Source organism: Daucus carota, chromosome 6 (assembly GCF_001625215.2).
Source record: "Daucus carota subsp. sativus chromosome 6, DH1 v3.0, whole genome shotgun sequence".
NCBI lineage: Eukaryota > Viridiplantae > Streptophyta > Magnoliopsida > Apiales > Apiaceae > Daucus > Daucus carota.
In genome coordinates this window covers 11,166,319-11,188,494 of record NC_030386.2, presented here as the reverse complement: position 1 = coordinate 11,188,494, position 22,176 = coordinate 11,166,319, and the positions used below count along the sequence as shown (strand labels likewise).

General features: G+C 33.0%; 3 protein-coding genes across 3 annotated transcripts; 2 read left to right on the top strand and 1 right to left on the bottom strand.

Moving 5' to 3' along the window:
* The first annotated feature begins 2,642 nt into the window (after positions 1 to 2,642).
* LOC108226529 (uncharacterized) lies at positions 2,643 to 12,077 on the top strand. The gene is made up of 10 exons (XM_017401497.2): positions 2,643 to 3,029; positions 3,119 to 3,202; positions 4,910 to 5,043; positions 5,477 to 5,562; positions 5,841 to 5,920; positions 6,009 to 6,087; positions 7,672 to 7,823; positions 7,909 to 7,979; positions 11,398 to 11,512; positions 11,656 to 12,077. The coding sequence occupies exons 1-10, from the start codon at positions 2,790 to 2,792 to the stop codon at positions 11,836 to 11,838; spliced, it is 1,224 nt and encodes a 407-aa protein (XP_017256986.1). The 5' UTR covers positions 2,643 to 2,789; the 3' UTR covers positions 11,839 to 12,077.
* Positions 12,078 to 13,190: 1,113 nt separating this feature from the next.
* On the bottom strand, positions 13,191 to 18,617 carry LOC108228078 (protein STRICTOSIDINE SYNTHASE-LIKE 3). The gene is made up of 4 exons (XM_017403555.2): positions 18,229 to 18,617; positions 15,669 to 15,944; positions 14,813 to 14,980; positions 13,191 to 13,785 (listed from the first exon to the last, which is right to left on the bottom strand). Exons 1-4 carry the CDS (start codon positions 18,558 to 18,560, stop codon positions 13,386 to 13,388), a joined length of 1,176 nt encoding a protein of 391 aa, XP_017259044.1. The 5' UTR covers positions 18,561 to 18,617; the 3' UTR covers positions 13,191 to 13,385.
* A 2,062-nt stretch (positions 18,618 to 20,679) lies between these two features.
* Positions 20,680 to 22,169, top strand: LOC108225891 (uncharacterized). The gene is made up of 4 exons (XM_017400846.2): positions 20,680 to 20,850; positions 20,956 to 21,012; positions 21,089 to 21,142; positions 21,241 to 22,169. Exon 4 carries the CDS (start codon positions 21,366 to 21,368, stop codon positions 22,146 to 22,148), a length of 783 nt encoding a protein of 260 aa, XP_017256335.2. The 5' UTR covers positions 20,680 to 20,850; positions 20,956 to 21,012; positions 21,089 to 21,142; positions 21,241 to 21,365; the 3' UTR covers positions 22,149 to 22,169.
* Positions 22,170 to 22,176: the final 7 nt, after the last annotated feature.

Sequence of the window (22,176 nt, the reverse complement as noted above, 5' to 3'; positions counted from 1 at the left end):
TGAAACCAACTAATAATATCAATAATATCTAATTCAAGATAGTAAATATATTTTTATTTACTCAGACTAACACGAAATAATTTGTATATGAGATATTTTTACAATCATTGAAGTTTGGCAGGCTATTCAATTCAATTATAATGAGGTATAATTTTTAGACGCAAATTATATATTTCGATTTATGAAATAGGTAAATAATTGAAATTGATTTAATATGTGAGTTCATAATATGATATGATCGAATTCAAGCACATGAAGTTTAACTATACGTACGAGTCGATCAAAGTATACACATAATAATTGTGATCTCCCTTTGTCTTTCTTTCTCTCCCCTCTCTCTCGATCTTCTTACAACCGATCTACACATATTTATATGTTGAACAATATTATGATCATCAGTCGGTCGAGCGATCATTTGCTACCCTATTATTATCTTATCGTGAAAGTTTATCAATATTTATTAAGTTGATCTATTTTTTATAAAATCATATGTGACTGCTTATTTAATAGTCAATTGTCTAAAACTCGACTGATTTGAGTTGTAATTTGGTTGAGTACCTGCACTCGAACTCTTTTCCAAGCTAATTTCATATTGTTTGGATGATAACTCAATTTTGAGTGTCACTCGAGTAAAACTCGATTTTTGTTTGTTTTTTATAATATAATTGTGTTTTTATTAAAGTTTTGAGTATAATTTTATTTTGAAACCAACTAGTGACATCAATAATATCTAACTCATGATAGTAAATATATTTTTATTTACTCAAACTAACGTGATATAATTTGTATATAAGAGATTTTTACAATCAGTGAAATCTAGTGGACTATTCAATCAAATTATAATGACAAAGGTAGAATTTTTAGACGCAAAATATATATTTTAATCTATAAAACATATAAATAGTTGAAATTGATTTAATATGTTCACAAGTTACGATCACCTGTAGTGATATGATGGAATTCAAGCACATGCACATATAAAAGTTCAACTATACGAGTCGATTAAAGTTCATGTACACGTAATAGTTGTTATCTCTCTTTGTATCTCTTTCTCTCCTCCTCTCTCTCAGTCTTCTTATAATCGGTCTACGCATATATATATTTATTGAACACTACTATGATCATCAGTGGGTTTTTGCTACTCTATTACTATCTTATCATGAAACTTTATCAATATTTAACAAGCTGATTTATTTTTTATAAAATTATATGTGATTATTTTATTTAATAGTCAGCTGTCTAAACTCGACTGATTTGAGTTGTAATTCGGTTGAGTACCTACACTCGAATTCTTTTTCAAGCTAATTTTATATTGTTTGGATGATAACTCAATTTTAAGTGCCACTCGAATAAAACTCGATACAAGCTTGGCCCGACTTGAATTAGACATTAAGAAATTAAATAAATGTAAAAAGATTTAAAACTGAAAAAGATTGAATATAGTGACATAATTATCTAAGATTCACCAAATTGGATATAGTATTATAATATGTAATATAAGTTATCGTATAATATACATATGTTAATAATTTAATCTCCAAAATTAATTATATATAAATCCAAATTTTTCCATGTACTTCTATATTTATCCGAGTACGTACTCATTACTCGATATAATCACCGGGTCAAATCATAATTTGGTTTTTAAAACAGTGGTTACAGGATTTAATTAAGTTGTCACTTGAATCCATTACAAGTAAATAATTTTTATTTTATAAAAAATGAGAATTACATGATCTTAATTTAAATTTATAATTAATAAATGATAGTTTGATTAAATGTTCCAAAAACTTTTGTACATGAGGGCTCATAATAATTTAAAAGTATAATTAATATATATATTTATGTACAAATACCTTAATTAATGATATTTAATATGTTGAATATAATGCATATTGGTATTCTTGTAATTATAGGTTAAGTAGGGGTATAATGGATTTTTCACGTCTAATTCATTCTTTTGCTCTTTTTGCCCTTGGTTGCCATTTAATATATAAAAGTAGATTAATACCACAATCTTTTAGGGTTGGTTTGGTTCATGGGTTCTGGAATCAGGTATGCGTTTGTCCTTATGTTTGGTTGGGAAAAACAGAATCTAAAACCAATATCTTAAACCCCGAAGGCATGGGTTTTTGATACGCAAGTGGGGAGGTGAGTATGAGATGCATTTATTTTTTAATTTTTTGTTTCTACTTAAGTAATGAAATATTAATATTTGATACAAAATTAAATCAATGTTGCAAAAATATATGACAATAATAATTTTATTAATATTTTCAATTAATATGAATTAATAACTTATTTTTACAAAAATTGTATATATTGATTTCAGCACTCAACCAAACCCATGATATCAGATATGATACTTCAAACCTATACCAGCTTAACTCGATTCCTCATTTACCGCCGCTCGAACCATATCTTCAAACTAATACCAGCTTAACCCGATTCCTCATTTATCGCTGCTCGAACCATATCTTCAAACCCATACCAGCTTAACTCGATTCTTCATTTTACCGCTGCTCGAACCAAACGACCCTTATAGGAATAATATATTAATTTTTTTTTTCAATTTTTTTAACACATATAGATACTATACAGATAGTATTATATTTTCGGGGCCTCAAAAGTTTGAGGGCCTTTGGTTGCCATGACCTGCATGTAGAGCCGGCACTGGGCAAAAGTACAGGCACTTAAACATAAATTACCCGCACGTTCATCCATTCCTAATTTCGTGAAGTAATCATAACCGTATTAACAGATAGCTGCATTAATTCAATAGCCAGAAAATGTCCGGAGGAAAGGCAGAGAATCTAATGAAAACTTTACAAATCAGCAGCAGTGAAGAAGAGTACGATACTGATGGTGACAGCCATGAAGAAGAGTACGATGTTGATGGTGACAGCAATGAAGAAGAAGAGTACGAAGACGACGAAGAAGAGGAAGAAGTTTTTATGCTAGGATTGATTAAAAAAACTAAACTTGATCGGTTTCCTTCTCCATTCAAACCCGTAGCGGGAGGCTTTCCAGTAATTTTTAAAATTCTCATACATGTATTGATTTTTAGTTTAAATTGTTGAATTGCTTGAGTTATTATTGTCATCTTTTTCGATTATAGGCTTGGTTGGATCCGCTTAATTTACCATCCGATACCTCTATTAATTGTGGTATTTGTGGCGATCCATTACAGTTTTTGATTCAGGTATGCCATTTTGATTCATAAATTACTTTTTAAATTTTTGAAGGTTGTATTGTATATATTATTTAGGTTATCCACATATAACAAATTACTACTTCTTGAAAGAGATTATCTTCGGGGATATGTTGGGAAAGGGAAGGAAATTTTATGTTGCAATGGTATGTGTTATTTTTTAGGGTGAGTGACAAGAATATCCTATTTTGGGTATGAGAATGACAAAAATAACTGCTTTCAAAAAAGTGGTCAGTTTTAACCGGTGGAATACACATTCTAGGTTGGAGTAATGTGTAATATGCATTTCAGGCTCAAGTATTATGAAATATTTATAATAAAATATGCATCCTATATCTGGGTATTGAACTAATATGCATTTTATAAATGCGTATTGCAATTATATATCAGAAAATAAGCCCACAGGCCATCCTACATGTACTTCAGTGTTATTACCTCCCACCTTGCACCCCAGACTACGATCCACATGAGTTGGTAGGTAATTAGTATGTGCATTTTAGACTTATTTTAATAGAACGATCATGATTGTCCACTAATTTATAAATGGTTATTTTTGTTTAGAAACTTTAAAAAAACGGTTATTGTCGTCATTTTTTCTACTTTTTATAATTAATCTTTTTTGTTATTTTGTTTGCTTGTGAATATGTGTTGCATATTATTTCCTTTATCTGCTATGTGGATGCTTGTTTCAATACAAGCATTTCAAACATATATGTTATAACACATGAACACATTAGTTACAATACAAGCATCCAAACTGGACATTAGTTTGCAAACATACACAAACATAGCTTGTATTTGTTTCCATGTTTGTTTCACGGGATTATAATCCCTAGATAATAATCTAGGATAACTAGTCCCATCAATATTAATCCTATATATTAAATAATCTAATCTTATGTTTATTTTGAAGGATTAAGTTTAGAATTGGACTATAATCCATTAAAATTTTATCTCATGTTTGTTTTGTGTGGGATAGTCATTGGGATTGGATTATAGTCCTTTAAATTTTACAATCCAATGTTTGTTTTACATGGGATTATAGTGAGGGGATTGTAATTCTTTAAAAAAATGACTTGTTGGAGGGGATTAAATAATACCTCCTCCAACCAAGTATTAGAGGGGATTATAGTCCTATCCCCTACTCCAACATAACAAACATAGGATAGGATAATTTAAAGGATTATAATCATTGGATTAAAGAGGAATAAGTTTTTACAAAACAAACATCGGATTGGAAAATTTAAAGGATTATATTCCTATCCTATACATAATACTATGAGACAAACATGGCCTTTATGATCATGCTTTTTAGCTCAGAAAGGGTTACTATTATCCTATTGCTAACTGTATTAAACTATCTGATAATCTTTACTTGATAATGTTGAAAATTCCTAATTATAACAGATGAACTAGAGGACTGCTCATGTGTAAAATATCATAATTTATATGACATGAGCTATAGGACTTCTATACAGTACCAATGAGAGTAAGATTTCGTGTACTCCATGTAAAACTTAAGCTACTGGGAAATGGGATTCTTGAACTCTACTTACTACTTCTATAACATTGTTCAGTGTCTCCAACTGTTTTGCATGTATAGTTGAGGAGATAATCATCTCAATTCTTGGGCGATCTATTCTTCATTGATTTCTATGTGTTTGTTTCTTGATAGCATTTATCTTCATTGTCTTGCAGCTATATGCCCCCTTATGTGAGATGGAGTCAGCATTTCACAGAGCTTTATTTATATTCATGTGTCCCTCTATGAAGTGTCTTTTGCAAGACCAACATGAGCAGCGGAAGCATCCTTTAAATAATCCATCTAGAAGGTATTTGCTAACTCAGATGTTAATCCCCTTCATTCTTATTTTATTTTTACATTCTTATTTTTCTCATTCATGTTATAATTCATTCTTTCTATACACTAAAGTACCAAAAATACTTGCAGTTATGCAACATCAGGTCATAGTTTGTCTTATGGGGATCTAGAGGGGTTTACTGTTAGACTTTTATATCTAATTGTTTAGTACTTTAGTCTAATATTGGATTTCAAGGTAGCACACAGTTTTTGGGGCTTTGGTTTTTTATCACCTTACGGTTTTGTTCCACTATTTATACATTATTATACATATTGTCTCGGTTCACTTATAAATGCCTCTTGCGAATAATATTGATTGATTATACTTGTGGTATCATATAATCTTTTGCTTGAATATGTTGTCTTGCATCGCTGTCTTAACTAATTTCTCTGAACCTTTTTAGAAGTGTGAAGGTGTTCCGTTGCCAGTTGCCCCGCTCCAATCAGTTTTACACCTATGAAGTCTCACATCATTATGAGAATGTTAAAGGTACTGCAGATTTGATCTCTTATTAATTTATCATCTATATTTATCCGTCTTAATAAATGTACAATCATTTCAGTTTTTCTCCATGTAGTGGTTTTTTTTTTTAATTTTATTTTTTTGCAGTTTCAACTTAATGTATAATTCTCCTACTGTATTTATAGGACAAGAATATGAAATGATGTCTCATTGAAACGAATTGACGCATCTGCTTATCATCAGTGATATATATTACATTCTTATATCATCATTCTGATCTTATATAGAATTCCTTCTTTTTATAGCTAGATTATGCAGTTGGTGCAGGACCTGTAAAGGATGCAATGATTGTGGAAGTGCACATTACTGTTCTAAGAAGCATCAGGTTTTCTAAGTCAGTTATTTAATCAATTTTTTAATATTTTAATGGAAATTGGCTTATTATTAGATTTTGTAAATTATGCTTAACACAGGTTGCTCACTGGCGCAAAGGTCATAAATCTGAATGTCGTGAGTTGGCTGTCGATCCTCAGCACATTAGATTTAAGCCTGGTAAGAGTTAAGTAGAAATGAAGATACTTTAGCATAAAAAGTAGGGATATTCTTGATGGTACCACTGGAGAATTGGCATACCATACCAGTGGTACCATTACATTATTGACTTCTATCCCCGGTACCATTCTAGTCTTGTTTTGTATCCATGGTACCGTTATACTCTTATTTCTTTCTTATATATACACTTTATGTCATTCAAAACTTTAAACAAACATTAAGAATGAGGGCAAAAAAGCATCAAATCCTTTTTAAAATTGCAATTTTGTTCTCTTTTTTTTTTTTTGGTAAAATTCTAATTAAAATCATTTGTAGAATATATACTAATGGGATAATGGTCAGTCGAAGTAGAGCTTTTTCCAAGGATGACTTTCCCAACACTAGAAGTTCTACTGGAAAAATTAAAATGATCCCTCGATAATATAAAAAATAAAATAAGCCCTCTCCTGGTATTTTTAATATTTTTAGGATTAATGAATAATTGAATGTAGAGTTTTAAAAAAAATATAAAAATAAATACAGTAATGCTTGAAAAATAAATGCAATAAATGCAACTTTCATGTTAGTCATTTTTAAATAATTTTACTGGTATCAATGAATTTATCTTTAATATTTCAATTAAAATATAAATTTAATTATTCATTGATCCTAAAAATATTTTAAAAATACCAAAGGTAAGTAACTTTATTTCCTTATATTATTGGAGAATCATTTTTATTTTTACAAACCATTATCCTAATATTATATATTTTACAAATGATTTTACTTAGAATTTTACGAAAAACAAAATAAAAAGTAAGCAAAATTGCAATTTTCAAAAGGGATTTACGCCTTTTCTCATTATGTTTAACTTTTTGGATCATTGTGTTTAACTTTTTGGCTGATAGTACAAGGGTATCATAGATAAAAAATAAAAGTACAAGGGTACACCATGGATAGAAGTAAAAAAAGTATACAACTTTTACTGAAGCTGATTTTAGAAAGGGTTCAGGTCCCTGGCATACGTATGCCAGGGAGCTGTTAACCAACAATCAGTATCCTGGCCGTTGGATGAATATCCAGCAGCCAGGATCAAAACAAAAGTTTAATATGTCCAGCGCTTTTTTATTGCTGGACGAGGGAAAAGACCCCGTCCAGCGGTAAATAAGCGCTGGACGGACCTCGTCTAGCGCTAATAAAGCGCTGGACGTAGGTTATAATCCTGGCCACTGGATATTCATCCAACAGCCCACGAACTGTGGGTTGGGTAAACAGTCCCTAGGGACCGCAGCCCTTCTAGAAAAGAATCGACATTTAGTCTTGACGGTAATAGTGAGGCATTTTGTCTAAAATTTACATTTTTGAAGATCTATTGCGCAGTTTCTTAGTCATAGATACTAAATGTGTGAAATTGTTTTCATTGGTATCTTTATTTTTTTATTTCCGCATTGCTTCCTCTCCCTAAACTGTTGCTTGTATATAAAGTTTTGAACCTTGTAAATGAAGTTTACGAATGTAACAATTCATTTCACTTGACATTCACTTGTGGTGATACTGGTGTAACATGCATCAGCCAGTTAATTGTTATTTCTATTTCTCAAACAGTTCCGAGATATACTATTTGGCCACAATTTGAAATCGGTATTAGTGTTGAACCTAAAGAGAATCTGATGTTTGAAAATGGTGGTTATGCTACTCGGTTGGCATCAACATGCAATGAGGATGAAGAATTTGATCCAGTGCTATTCAGTATTAAGGTCTGAGTTCTGTCCTGAACCCATTTGTCAAGTACATGATTATATGGCCTTATTTTAATAGGTTGCTTTTATTTTTGAAAAATAGGCAGATGCAGACCAAAAAAGTTGTGCCACTTTTCAGGATCGAGTTTTAAGGGCCCCTCGTCAAGTTTTAAGGTAATTGGTTTACCGTAAAATATATACCTTTTTTTTTTCCATCAAACATATAAAAGCAAAATATGATTAGAAAAACTTTAATATAAAAGCTAAATATGATTAGAAAAAACTTTAATTCTCTAGTTATAATTTTAAAATGTGATGGAACCGTGGAAAATCTGATTTGAATATGTTTGTAATTTTGTATAACGAGATGTGATGAGGAACAAAAATAAAGAATTTATAGTAAACACACACACAGTAATAATTAGTTTATATATTTTTAGTTTAGAGATAAATAATGTATTTATCTATTTGTAATAATTAGTTTATATTTGCTTAGTGTAGAGATAAATAATGTATTTATCTATCTGTTTTATATGTGGGCCTAGGAGTTTAGTAATTAAATAGTTTATTAGGAATAAATAAATTGTTAAGTTTCCGTTTAATTAATCTGTCCTGCATCAAGATGTATATCATACCCGGGTCAGAAATTTCTAAACACTTGTCCCTAGCTAATTACATTTAAAAGGTTAATTTTAAATTTTAAACGATGATTTAATTAATAGTATGAACAATAGTACCACACCAGACATAGTGATGAGGATCGGTCTTGTTCTATAGTTTTTTAGACATATTATTATATTGGGTTTTTATTAGTAGACATGTTTTATATTGTTTGGTTTGTTTATATAGCCTGCATGTCTTGGGCTTTTGTTCGGTAGCCCATTAGGATTATATTCTCGGTACCTATAGCACTCCTAGCACTTCTGTACATTCTTTTATATATCTTGGATTATAACCGACTTTTCTCATGAAATTATATTGGTTGTGATCAATTGTTCTCGGGAATTATTTTGGTCTAGTGATTGGGTTGCAATTTAATCGCCCAATAGTGTTTGATCTTGGCTTTTGTTATCTTGTACTACATCTTGTTATCTTGTACTGCATCATAGTGTGTATCTCGCATCTTTTATTATAGTGTATTTTACCAAGTATGCGGGGTTATCTTTTTGGTACTTATAGCACTTGTGCGTACTTTTATTCATCTTGGATATAAGAAGACTTTCTCGGGAAATAATATTGGTTGTGATCAATTGTTCTTGGGAATTACGATTTAATCACCCGATAGTGTTTGATCTTGGATTTTGTTATCTTGTCCTACATCATAGTGTATCTCGCATTTTTTATTAGAGTGTAGTCTACCGTTATGTGTACTCAGGGCTTAAACGTCAAGTCAATGTTGATGCGAGTATTATGTCTTGGTCGTTTTGATCTGAGGTATATGTTCAACTACTCTGAAACTTAAAAACAGTACTAAGTTGGATTCAGCCTAGTGAATGCTCTACATGGTATTGTTAGTATTGTTATTGTGTTCTACATGGTATTTGCTGTCATCATAATTATTGTTATAATTGTTGTTGCTGTATATGGTATCTAAGGTTATTGACTACATATAAACCTGTGCTCCACCTATAGGTCACATATGAGTAAAATGCAAAGTGTGTACCAGCATTTACACACTTATGCACTTTGTGTACTTCTGCTTTCGAATCTAGCAGAGTGTGTACCTCAACTTTCAAGATTCTAGCATTATGTGTACTTCCGTTAAAAATCAGTTAACGACGTTAGTGTTGCAGGGGTAGTACTGGTAGTTGTGACTAAAGGTTTGTGTGCATGTACTACATCTGCTATTGTTCTTGTTACCAAGCAGTGGATCCAAAAATCATACCGTCTCCTTTTCATTTTCTGATGGAGTATAGTACTCCCTAATTTATTTACGATTTTTAATATTATTTGACTTGATTTTAATATGTTTTATTAAATATAATTTTTTATTTTTTTCAAATTTTTTTATAATTATTAAATTTTTATTCAAATTTTTTACAAATAATTTATAACAATATATATTTATTATTGGAGTATTAAAATGTGTATCGAGTCCCCGGCCTAGGGGATAGAGGACTCTCTCCTCCCTATGAGTTGTATATATTGAAAGGCTTAAACTTGACACAGATTTTAATGCTACTGTAAAATATTTAATTTATTTTTAATATTTGAATTTTTGTTTAAGAAAAAAAAGTTTAGAAATAAGTCGTAGAACTATATTTTATATTCATTAAAGTACGTGCCGAGTAGTAATTAAAAAAGTATAAACATAAACGGGACGGAGGTAGTATGTTATATTAAAACAGTAAAATGTTTTATATTTATTGCAAAGAATTTTTAGACAATATTGATTTTTTTAAAGTTCTGAAATAAAAAAATTCAAGCAAATAATATAAAATTTATTTACTTATATCTTCGGTGACCTAACTTGTCAAATTAATAAATAATTTAAATATATTGTTCTTAATTATATATATATATATATATATATATATATATTTAATTAATGAATTTATTTATTGTTGTTTTAAAATCAAAACTTATAATTAGATATTCTATTTTAATTGTTTATATCCCATCTCATGATCTGAACTTATAATCTTGGCACAATAATTTTAAAGATATACTACACAAAACAAGGTATATACCATATTCATATTAATATAGTGTATATTTTTTTATTCTTCAGAATATACAAAGTTTAAAAATAAGATATGGTCTAAATATAAAGATCAATATAAAAATGAAAAACAATTTAATATAATAATACACATCTTTTACTGATGAACGTGCAGAGGTACGAAGCTCTCCAGAAGTCCTATGCTTCTGCTAGTTTGCTATGGTTAGCTAGATCAGTGTATAGAGTATATGTTTTGCCGCCAATGTAGTGAGATAAGAGGCTGAATATACAAGACTATCCCTCCTTCCAGCCGTGTTCTTAACAGCGTTAAATATTTACTAACGGAAATACACATTTTGCTAGAATCTTGTTAGTACAGGTACACATCTTGCAAGATATCAAAATCGAGGTACACAAAGTGCACGAAGGAGAAACTTGAGATACACAATGTGCCTTTTACTCGTTCACATATCTACTAGTTGCTGTTGTATTTTTAATCTATACTATTATATTGAAGCCGCACTAAAGATAATATTTTCGTACATTGGTCGTTACTATGGGCCTTGTTAAGAAATAGAGTAGACTCATTTAATATGAACTTTGTACAAAGGCTAAGGGCTTTTTGATCTTTCTTAGAATTCTATTAGGCCTGGTGGAATTTATAATACATAGAGTAGAATAACTATCTGTTTAAAATGAAGTTATGAACTTTATTATAAATACTATGAACCTTTTTCTTTCGAATACCTATTCTGAGTAAAACACACGTACTGCTGTAAATTTATATATATATAAACACCTCTTCAGAATAAATAAAATGATAAGATACTAAAATTATAACTAATAAGATAACAAATATTGAAAAAGAAAATGTGTAACACATTGCATAGGATATAAGCAAGTGGTTGTTAATATTTAAACATGTAACAGGTATTGCAGGGATGCTGGAGCCAAACCTCTATGGCCCATGTCAGGTGGCCGGCCATCAGAGACTGACATTCCTACATGCTGCTACTGTGGGGGACCTCGCTGCTTTGAGGTTCAGGTAGGGAGAGCTATCTTACCTCTTTTTTTTTTTTTTTTTCTTACTTGGAATTTAAGTTGATAATGTGTGAGTGGACTCTACCTTACAACCACCTACTGTGACATGTTTTTTTGTGTATGAATAAGCTGTCTTTCTTCTTACAGATTATGCCACAGCTACTATACTACTTTGGCGTGCAAAATGATGCAAATTCTCTTGATTGGTCAACCGTGGTCATTTATACATGTGAAGCCTCTTGTGATGGTAGCGCCTCTTGTGATGGAAGCGTGGCTTACAAAGAGGAATTTGCTTGGGTTCAACTTCCTGAACTTGCTACACTGAGATGATATGTTCTTGGATTTTTCCTATATCCCCTTTTTGTTTTTTTAGACTGGAGTCGGATTCTGATGTGTCTTTATTGCCGAAACCTAGACTAGACTGCAATAGTGCACTTGGACGTCATTTACTTTCTTTTTTGAATACATGTTTGCACCAAAAGATATGAGTTTGTGTTGGAGCATGTGCAATCTTTTGGAACAGTAGATTTTAAGAAACATTTAAATTAATATTATCTTCTGTTAATCTACTAATTGACATGATATAGTTTGCAGTATATATGCATTTAGTTGAATTCTCGGGAGAACCATATTATTGGGAAACAAAACGTTTGATCAACATTAGCGATGCACGGAGTTGGGGATGCTTGCAGATGGGATTAGGGCTGAGTATTCGGTTCGGTTATCTGAATACCGAAATATTTCGGTACCGAATTCGGTTATGGTTTCTGTGTATTTCGATATTTTCGGTTTTTTTACCGAATTAACCGAAAAGAATCGAATAACCGAAATATTTAAAATAAAAATATATATATTATATTATATTATACCCCAGTTCAATTAAAAGTTAAAACACCCAGACTCACACTTACCAGTGATCAGACCTCACCAGCATCTTCGTTAACTTAATTTCTACAACCAATTCTGGGTAGAAACCAATCCTTCAACCAATTATGAGTTGGGCTGATGATTTGAAAGTTGTTCAAATCATCTTGAAGATGATATATCTTGCCAAACTTCACAAGTTACTACATGCAGCTGCTCTTCAGTTTAGGCAGTTGATACTGAGTACCACACTAGTCTTCAACTAGACTTTCATGACATGCAGATCAGAGATGTCATACTCATCAGCTGCCTGGACAAGTTCCAATTAGTGAGTTAGAAATACTTCGTGCTGTTTAATCCATAGATATAGCTAAGAAAAGCATAACAAATTTCGCTTGACATGTCAGAGATGTTTAAAACGGACAGTTCTTTCTCTTTAAGGTCATGAGAAAACATGCTGCTGAATACAGTTGACCTTGCGGCAAGAATTGCACGATGAGCTCAGATAACATCCATCAGAAGTATTGATTACAATATCTGTGTGTATGCTATCAGATAACATCCGGCCAAGTACTGTAACAGCTGCTAATTCTCCAACCTCACATAAAAACGTACAAGAAATGAAATTAGGACATGCCCGTGCCTCACACGGGCTTCAAAGCTAGTTTGAATAAACCCCTCAAATAGGCCATTTTAATGAAGTAGACCCAGTTTTACAATACTTAACACCAACACAGAAATGTGAGCACTCCTTGCGTCCATGCCAATAACACAAAGAACACACTCAGCACATTCAAGAAAAGATACCACTGACAATCTAATAAGAATACTTCCAGTGACGTAGTTATGCCTTTATTCATAAGTTTAAATCACCGTTCTTCCCTTTCCAATGTTTTCATGCAGAAATTTACATATAAATATAGAAACGGCTGCATCTCAAGTGCATAATAACTACCAACATTTTGTTGGAATCGTTCAAGTTCTACAACCCGGAGGAGAAAACAAAAGGGGCTTTACAATTTGTAAACCGCAACAAAAGGCATTAACACACTACCAATCCACAGCTTCCCATCTTTCTCTTCCACCTCGCTTACTGCTTTGACAACTTTCCCTGAACTATCTTCCAATATTTTTAAGAGGTTACCTTCGGGGCTATACTTTGCAATTATGCCATGCAGCCGGCCTCCAATGTGGATCAGATACTGAATCTTTGCTGGAATTGGAAGCTTCAGCAATAATTTTCGGATTTTGGGATGTAGTGCACAAAAGTAAGTGTAGAGTGATCGGCGACAGTGTATTGCCACCCAAAAGTCGCCCTTTTCATTTGTTCTAACATTGTCAGGAAATCCTGGTAAGATTGCCATAACTTCAGCAGTCCCCGCTTTCTCGCCTTTCAGCCAGTACTTTCGTAATCTGCACCAGAACTAAAGCAGCTGTCAAGTGTGAATAAAGTATAAAATCTTCCCAAATGATAAGTTGTTATCTAATTATAGATATTTTTCTCACAAATATAATACACCCCATTGTATGCACAATAATAGCACCAATTCAATCTGCCATGTGTCATTTGGGAAGAATTTTGGGATACATATCGGGTGTTCTAGCATTAATCATAAAAATATAGAAGTGAGATTACCAATTATCAGTGTCTGCAATATCTAGGAATACAACTATAACTACTCCCACAAGTTAATAATCATTATATACTTTTCCAGCTTTTTCAATAGTGTAAAGAGACTTCAGGCTACATTTATGTGTATACAAAGGCCCACTGTGCCTAAAAAACAATGGTAACAGAGTAGTGACCATCGTTTACAGAAACTTCTTCATTCTGTATTATCCTTTCCCAAAGGAGACAGAGGAAATGAATGATAAATTAATTTTAATTTAAACGGTGTTATGCTCCACTTGAAAGTTAAAACTCATTCAAACCATATTTATGCCCGTGCCAAATGTTTAAGACTTAAGTGGCAAAGATGATTTTGAACATTTGTGTATTCAGTATTTGTGCATTCAAGTTGCTATAACACTCACCCTGCATGATTCAGGTGCCACTCAAGGTAAGATATAATATAATGTCAGAACTTATCTAAACATCATAATTTAGGTTTGTAAATGGAATATTACATTAGCATCAGTGGCGGAACCAGAGGGGGGCTAGGGGATGCTAGAGCCCCCCCTAACCTCGAAAAAACAGTGTAATTTTTTTTTTCAGCCCCCGCTGAATTGGTGTTGTCAATATAATTTTTCTTTTAGCCCCTGCTAAATTATAAATGTCATAAAGAGGAATTTATTGTAAAAAAAGAAAAGAAAAGGCTCTTAGTCTAAAGAGAATCTAATTAACAAATACATTCAAAGAGAAGAAACTAAAGTACTACAAGATTTAAAACAGTGGAAGAAGAAAGATGTACATCCAGACTAATACAGGCAGTTGTCTCACCTGCCAATGGCTCCTTCACAGAGTACAAAGAATGATCTGTCCTTACTTAGAGACAGACCATTAGGAAATTGGAGATTGCGAAGAAGAACGCTGGTTTCTTTTGTTTTAGGATTGTATTTTAGGACCCTGCCACTATCATCCGCAGAGAAAACTAGCTGCATGAAGTTTCTGAAACAAGTACAATGTAAGATCTTGATTCTTGAGCACATTTACACAAAAGGGTGCAACCATATTGCAGCAAGATCAGCAAAAAAAGAACGGAATAATAAATTCTATTCATCATGTGCTTCTAAGAGGGTAAAATAGGTCACTTGCTGAAACCTTCAACTATGAGATGAAAATCAAATGGACACCCTTTAGAACTTTGCTTAGCAAGTTACATAATTTCGTTTTAATTAAAATTTTAAATAATTTGCTTCTGAACATCAAAACTTCCCAGTGAGAAACATCAGCTACAAAAATTTCTCTTACAATAATAGTTTGCAATGCTTCATCCTTTTTTACAACATAGCATAACTGCATAAGTATTAAGTTCCTTTTGTAGGTAAATTTTGTTTCATATAAGTTACTTCAATTTCCCAATCTGTTTCTAGTACCAGACTACATATTGATATTTGGGGCATTAGGTGGGAAACAAGAATTGGCCAAGTGGGCTTTAAAAGAAATATCAACATAGGGTATTGGCCTTCAAATCTAATGGTGTTACTGCACATATAGACGTGAACAGCATACTAATAATCGGCATACATATCCCGCAGTTTAAATTAATTCAGAATGAATGATATAGAAGTGAACTACAAGTCCCAGTTTTAATTAATCCAAAGTAAATGTTATAGAAGTATAACTACTTGTATACCTGCGTTGATACTTGTTGCTACTATCAGTAAAATAAATGTTTCCTTCCTCATCAATGTCCAGGTCATTTGTGAACCTCAGAGGAACACCTTCAGCTTCAGTTACTAGGGATGTTGCCAATCCACCTTCAGGACCAACCTTCATTAAACCAAGATATGCATCTGCTATATACAAATCACCTGTTTTCTTGTCAAACCGAAGCCCCAAAGCTCTGCCACATATGTGTTCATTTTTCAAGTAGTTTATTGGTGATGGTTTTGGGTCACATAGATCTGACCTGAAATCCAGGAAATGAACCACGTCTGATACAAAAACATAACAGTGTTTGTAGGAAGTTCTAATATATTTACTGACAAAAAGAACATAATTTGCACTGCCGCAGTAATATGATAAAAAATATTTTCAAATGCAATATCCTGATCCAACATAATCATGTAAGTAAAAAAAATCCTAATTGATAACGTGTCTAGCATATGACAATCTTCGAGTGACATAAAAATAAGGTATAAAAAGTAACATGTATCTTGACACATGAACTGACACACCAAGCATTGGTTCAAACTTCTATCAATCATAAAGAAAGATATTATGAATTAAAATTTGTAGAATCCCTTACTACTTTTCTTTTCAATAATACTTCGATAGATCACAGATGCAGACATGTATAATCTATACAAAAAAATTAAAAAAAGCATAAAACAGAAAAGTAACTATGTATATAAACCAAAATCTGAGTTCAATTCCATGCAAGTATGAGTTACTGCACTGGGTTACATGATACCAGGCCTAAGTATTTATAAGAGTATCTGTCTATGGTTACATAATAATTTACATATCTTAGTGTTTCTTCATATCGAAATTAGGTTACAGCCTTCTTATCCACATTGATTATGTGGAGTCTGCTTGTGATAAAGGTATAATAACATATGTAGCAAGAGAAAAACACAGAAGAAAGTCCTCCAGTCATATGCAAGATTATCTAGTCTGATATCAATATTTATTAAAGGGTTTCTAATTAATATTGTATGAAAGGTAAGTACCAAAATATAAAAGGAAAGTAGTGGCCATGCTTCAAATGGAAAACTCAGGACCAGCTAGGATATTTCAAGCAAGCAATTGCAGGAATTTAGATGCCAGTTCACATAATTCACATAATTCAAAAGTCTTTATGCAGCCTTAGTATCCTACACTAATCATCTATTTCAATCAAAGTAGCATCTTTTAAAACAATGTGTGGTCAGTGGATGGGGACCCCCTCCAATGCATTTATTACCTTCAGCAGTGCGTGAAGTTTACAAAAGACAACGAAGAAATTGTATGCTCTTTCAAGATCCATAACATTCCAAATTCTACTGCATGAGACTCCATTACATGAAGAAGAACACATGACAAATTCTACTATAACACTGAACTTCAAACGAATGAAGAGGTACATCAAAGTGCTCTGCCCGTGCCAAAGCTATCTTTAAATACAAACATTCATGTGAATATAAGGTATTTACCATCTGAATCCCAATAAAAACTCTTCGTTGAACCCCTAGCTTTTTTATATCAGTTCAATTTAAAGATACTCTTCCCACTTTTTCATGAAGGTAAAGACTTATGTCTTAACATGCTTTGTGTGAGCATTACCTAGAAAAGGATAAAAACATGGCCTTGTGTTGTTTACAACCACAAAAGTTTCCGCAATTTAATTGATAAAAGGGGCTTTTTCTCTTTCTAAGATGGGGTCTACAGAAACAGCCTCTTCACTTGTAGGAGTCTGAGGTCAAATCCGTGTAAATTTCATCCTCTTCATATGGATGCACAGTATACTAGGTATGTTTGTTTTGATTTAACTGATTACAGTTAGAGTTGGATGTTAGCCTATTCCTTGAGTAAATCTCCATTTTTAGCAGTCTCCTACATTATGAAGTTGAAAGTGTGCAATTTAGGATTTCTGCCATTTTGTTATAATAAAGAGTTTTCTTTCTTCTCAATACAAGTCATTATATTATGTCATGTACACAAGTACAACTGCAAAAAAGGCACTCTGAATCCTCATTATACTACTATATCATATATATCAACAGACATTGCATCTGTGCAACAAAAACAATGCATGAAGGAAACTTTCTTTCCCAAAGAAAACATGGTTTAAACAACGAATAATTTAAAGTATATATGATCTTTTAAGATACATTACTATCCAAATTCTATTGTACAAACCACGACTAATTGATTATTATTTCTTCCTTTGTTCCACTCAAGTCCATATTTAAACTAGATTTCTTCCTTGATTCCATTTCTAAATAATTCAAAAATCAAGATTCCATTACGGTTTGTTTGACTAAGCATTTCAAGACATATATAAAATAAGGATTCTGGTCCTCGGCATTCGTATGTTAGGGACCAGTTAACCAACACACAACTTTCTAGCCATTAGATGACACCTTTCTGGCGCGAGCTTCTGTTATAATCCTGACCGCTGGATATCTATCCAATGGTCACAAAATTATATGTTGGACCAAACCCAATAAAGTAAACATAACTAAAAGAAAAGTGAAAAGTGAAAAAGTGACCTATTATTAGAAGTAAAAGCAAATGGAAGCCAAGACTCCCCATTCCAAAACAAGATTCTGCCATCAGCAACACCAGTGTAAGGCCCACGTCCCAGGGGATCAAAAGCCATACTCTCGGGTCCCTGAACTTGATTCAAGAAGTGAATCTCAGAGTTCTGTAACAAGTTCTCCACATCTTTCTCCGCCGGAACTTGAGACCAGTCCGGCATATCAACCTTCACTGCTTCAAACTCCGGGAACTCCGATATGGCTCCTTGCTTAAATGGGTCTGTGCCGCAGTATATAGCAAACACTAGGATTATCCCGCTAACAATTCTCGCCGTCGCCGACATTTCCTTGCTTTCCTTTTGATGGAATATGCAAGTGTCACTGCTTTTCAATAGACTTAGAGCAAGTCCAACACTATGCTAAGAGTTTCCTAAAAATATTATAAAATAATATGTCTTAGTGATTTAGCACAAGATTTAGCACATGAGCTCCAATAGTACTCCCTATATCCATTCCCTATTATTATAATAATATTAAATAGTGGAGGAGAGAGGGAAAAAAAGAGAGGGAAATGATGTGAAGGAGAGAGAGAAATGAATATTTTAATGATAAAAATAGTTTAGAAGTGGCTAGCATATTCTAAAAATAGGGAAGGGGAGGCTTGTGCTAGTGATTTAGCACATCACTAGCATAGTGTTGGAGTGTAATTTTATCTCATATTCCCTATTTTTGGATTTAAGACTTGATTTAGCACACCTATTGGACTTGCTCTTAGTTGTTAGTTCGTCCACCTCGTGTGTTACCTACCACCAAAACGATAATTTCATGCCACTGTGTCTTATCATCTGTCACCATATCTACCGCGCTTCACCAAACCAAATGAAAAAATGTCAAAAAAATTGTTTAAAGAAAATTCGAAAGTTAGCGATCGGTTCTTTAAAATTTTAAAATCTCCTGTTTTTTTTTTTTTCATTCATAAAACGGTTGTATTATATCAAGATCGGAAGTTACAATATCCGGATGGAAAGAGTTTTCTTAATTCAAGAAGGTATATCATCTAACCGAAAGTGTGTAAATACTTCGGAAGCTTAGACAACATAGCCTTTCAAGTCAGAAAAGATAAAAAAATGCCCTACAAAATTACATTGTTTACAAAATAGACTAAAAACTGATGTCTTCTTTATTTTCTTCTATCAATATTTATAGCTCAATTGTCTTGTACACCAAGGCTCGCGTCTTCTCGGAAACAATTTTAATAAGTAAATCCATAAAATCTATTCCAAACATCCTGAAAATAAGACAAAACCGAAAGGAATATGAGCGAATTTGAAAAAAATTAAAACGAAGACATAAATGAGCCAACACTATGGCACTTAAATGCCTCTATGAGCCAAAAATATAAGGGTTCGATATTTCTCCTAAAATATAAGGCTTAGCTATTTTTTAGAACACTTCTCTTTATATAATAGTTTCTGAACTCTGTTTGCTACTAGTAAATACCCTTGAAAGCTTGACCCTGCCCTTCTACTTTATTTCAAAAATGCCACTAACAATTTACTCCACTGATGCCTATCGTGTAAACCTCCCGCGGCGACACTTGTTCGCGAAGCTGTCTACAGCTTCTCATGGAAGCTTATTGTTCAAATCAAAAACACCAAAACAAAAAGAATGGCTAAAGCTTCTCTCATATGCTTCTTCTGGCGCCGATTTCCACTTTCCAGTTCTAGGCGATTGTTCCCTTCTTTCGCACTTTGTAGGCAATGGCAGCTGTATGTTCTCAGCTTTAACAATCTCTATTCATACTTCTTTTGAGTTTATTTCCTTCTAAATTTTGTACTCCCAGCAGGATGGTGATGAAGACCGTTCTTGGCGTTTATTCACCTCTGAAGATATGATTGAAGGTTTAATACTTTTGTACGGGGATTAGATTATATGGTTTTTACGCAGTTTGGAACTTGAGCTTTATTTTTTTCCTTTTTTTGGTAGGTTACAAGTCACTTAAGCGCAGAAAGACAGCTAGGAATGTCAAGAAAAAAGAGAGGGGGAGTACTGCAGCTGCACAGGCCTTCTGTTCAGACAATTCCGATGCACCGCGCACAGCAGAGTCATCTGCCGCTGTTGGTACATGTAAATGTTCGAAACTCATTTACCTATGTGGTGCTTATCTTTGTATAAGATTTTTTTATGTATATATTACATAAAAGAAAGTATGTTGTATGATTACCAATCTTCAGGTAGTAACAAATTTATGTAATGCTTACGTGATTTATGTTGTACTTGATAACGTTAGACTGAATTTGAGAACATATAAATTTATCCTGTGTAGACCTATTTTGTCTTAGTAAATTAGACATAATTTAAATTTATATGTACCTATTTATGTCAGCTGAGATGGTTAGAAGCACTGATAGGAAAAGGGTTATCAAAGAGGACATTCCTGCGAGAAGGCCCTTTACTGATATAACGAACCAAGACCGCACTGTAAAAAAAAAAGAAGAGAAACTAGAGATAAGTCCATAACAAAAAACACCAGAATAGAGAATGCTGAGCTGAAAGAATGTTCTCGAAACTTATTCGAAGAGGAATTTATTCATGGTGGAATCACAACTGGCATTGTCTATGATAAGAATTGTGGTATGCTTTATTGATTTAACTTTTTTCAGCAATGCCTTCTAAATAAGTCTGTTGATTATGTGCAATGCTAATAACTGCTTTGTTGTCAATTTTTCAAAATTGTAGAGGAAACTAGGTTTCAAGAATCTGGTGATCCGCTTTTCGATTCAGACAACTCAAATGGTAAGCCATTTGTATAAGCCTGTTTCCCTGTGTTAAGTAATTGTTTTTTTAATACAATGTTTTTCTTTTGTCCTAGATGATTATGTCGATCCTATTTCGGAAGACAGCAGTAGCGGCGAATCAGACATAGGTTTGTAACTTTCATATGCCATTAACTCTCATTCCCACTTGAAGCATACACTGGGTGGTGTATTTTTTCTTGACATATAATTTTTTCTATTTTCACAGAAAATTCCAACTGCAATCTTCCCCAACGTAGAAAGAGAACAAGTCGTGCTTCCAGATATGTCATACTAGAAGAATATGCCACACTTGGTGCTCCTTCAAGGATATGTAGTCATTGCAATGCGCAAATGTGGCATGAGGAGCGTGTCAACAAGTGTGTTACAAAAGGCAAACCTCTGTTCTCTATTTGCTGTCGTAGAGGTGAAGTTAAATTACCAGAACCAGAGGCCACTCCAAACTACTTGCTAAATCTCTATAGGGATGATGTTAGAGGTTCTAAATTTGGAAGAAGCATAAGGCTTTACAATGCTATGTTTGCGTTTACCTCTGCTGGTGGAAATGTTGATCATTCTATAAACAGGGGTAGGGGTCCATATATATACCGCTTGAATGGTCAAAATCACCATGTTTTTGGCTCCCTAATACCTGATGATGGGGACACTCCAAAATTTTGTCAGCTTTATATATATGATACTGCCAATGAAGTTAACAACCGTTTGCGTTGGGTCAAGGTCTCTGATGAACAACCTGTGGATGTGGAAATTGTTCAAGGTTTGATGCAGATGCTCAATGACACTAACGAACTGGTGGATAAATTCCGCATTGCCCGCGATCGTTGGGAGAACAATGATATTTGTGATTTAAAAGTGGAGCTCAAAATATGTCGTGCACAGAACGGGCGGGAGAACCATATATCTGCCTCTGATGAGGTTGCAGGCATAATGGTTGGTTCTAGCTCGAATACTAGTCCAGACCGTGATATAATATTGAGGCCAAGTCTGGGAAACTGCAGCGTGTTTCGTACATACATCCGAAGTTTATGGCACTGCAATATCCATTTTTATTTCCTAATGGTGAGGATGGATACCATGATAAAATTCCTTTCCAGAGTGCTGATATGTCTAACTTGAAAGACCGAGATTTTATATCCTTGAAAGA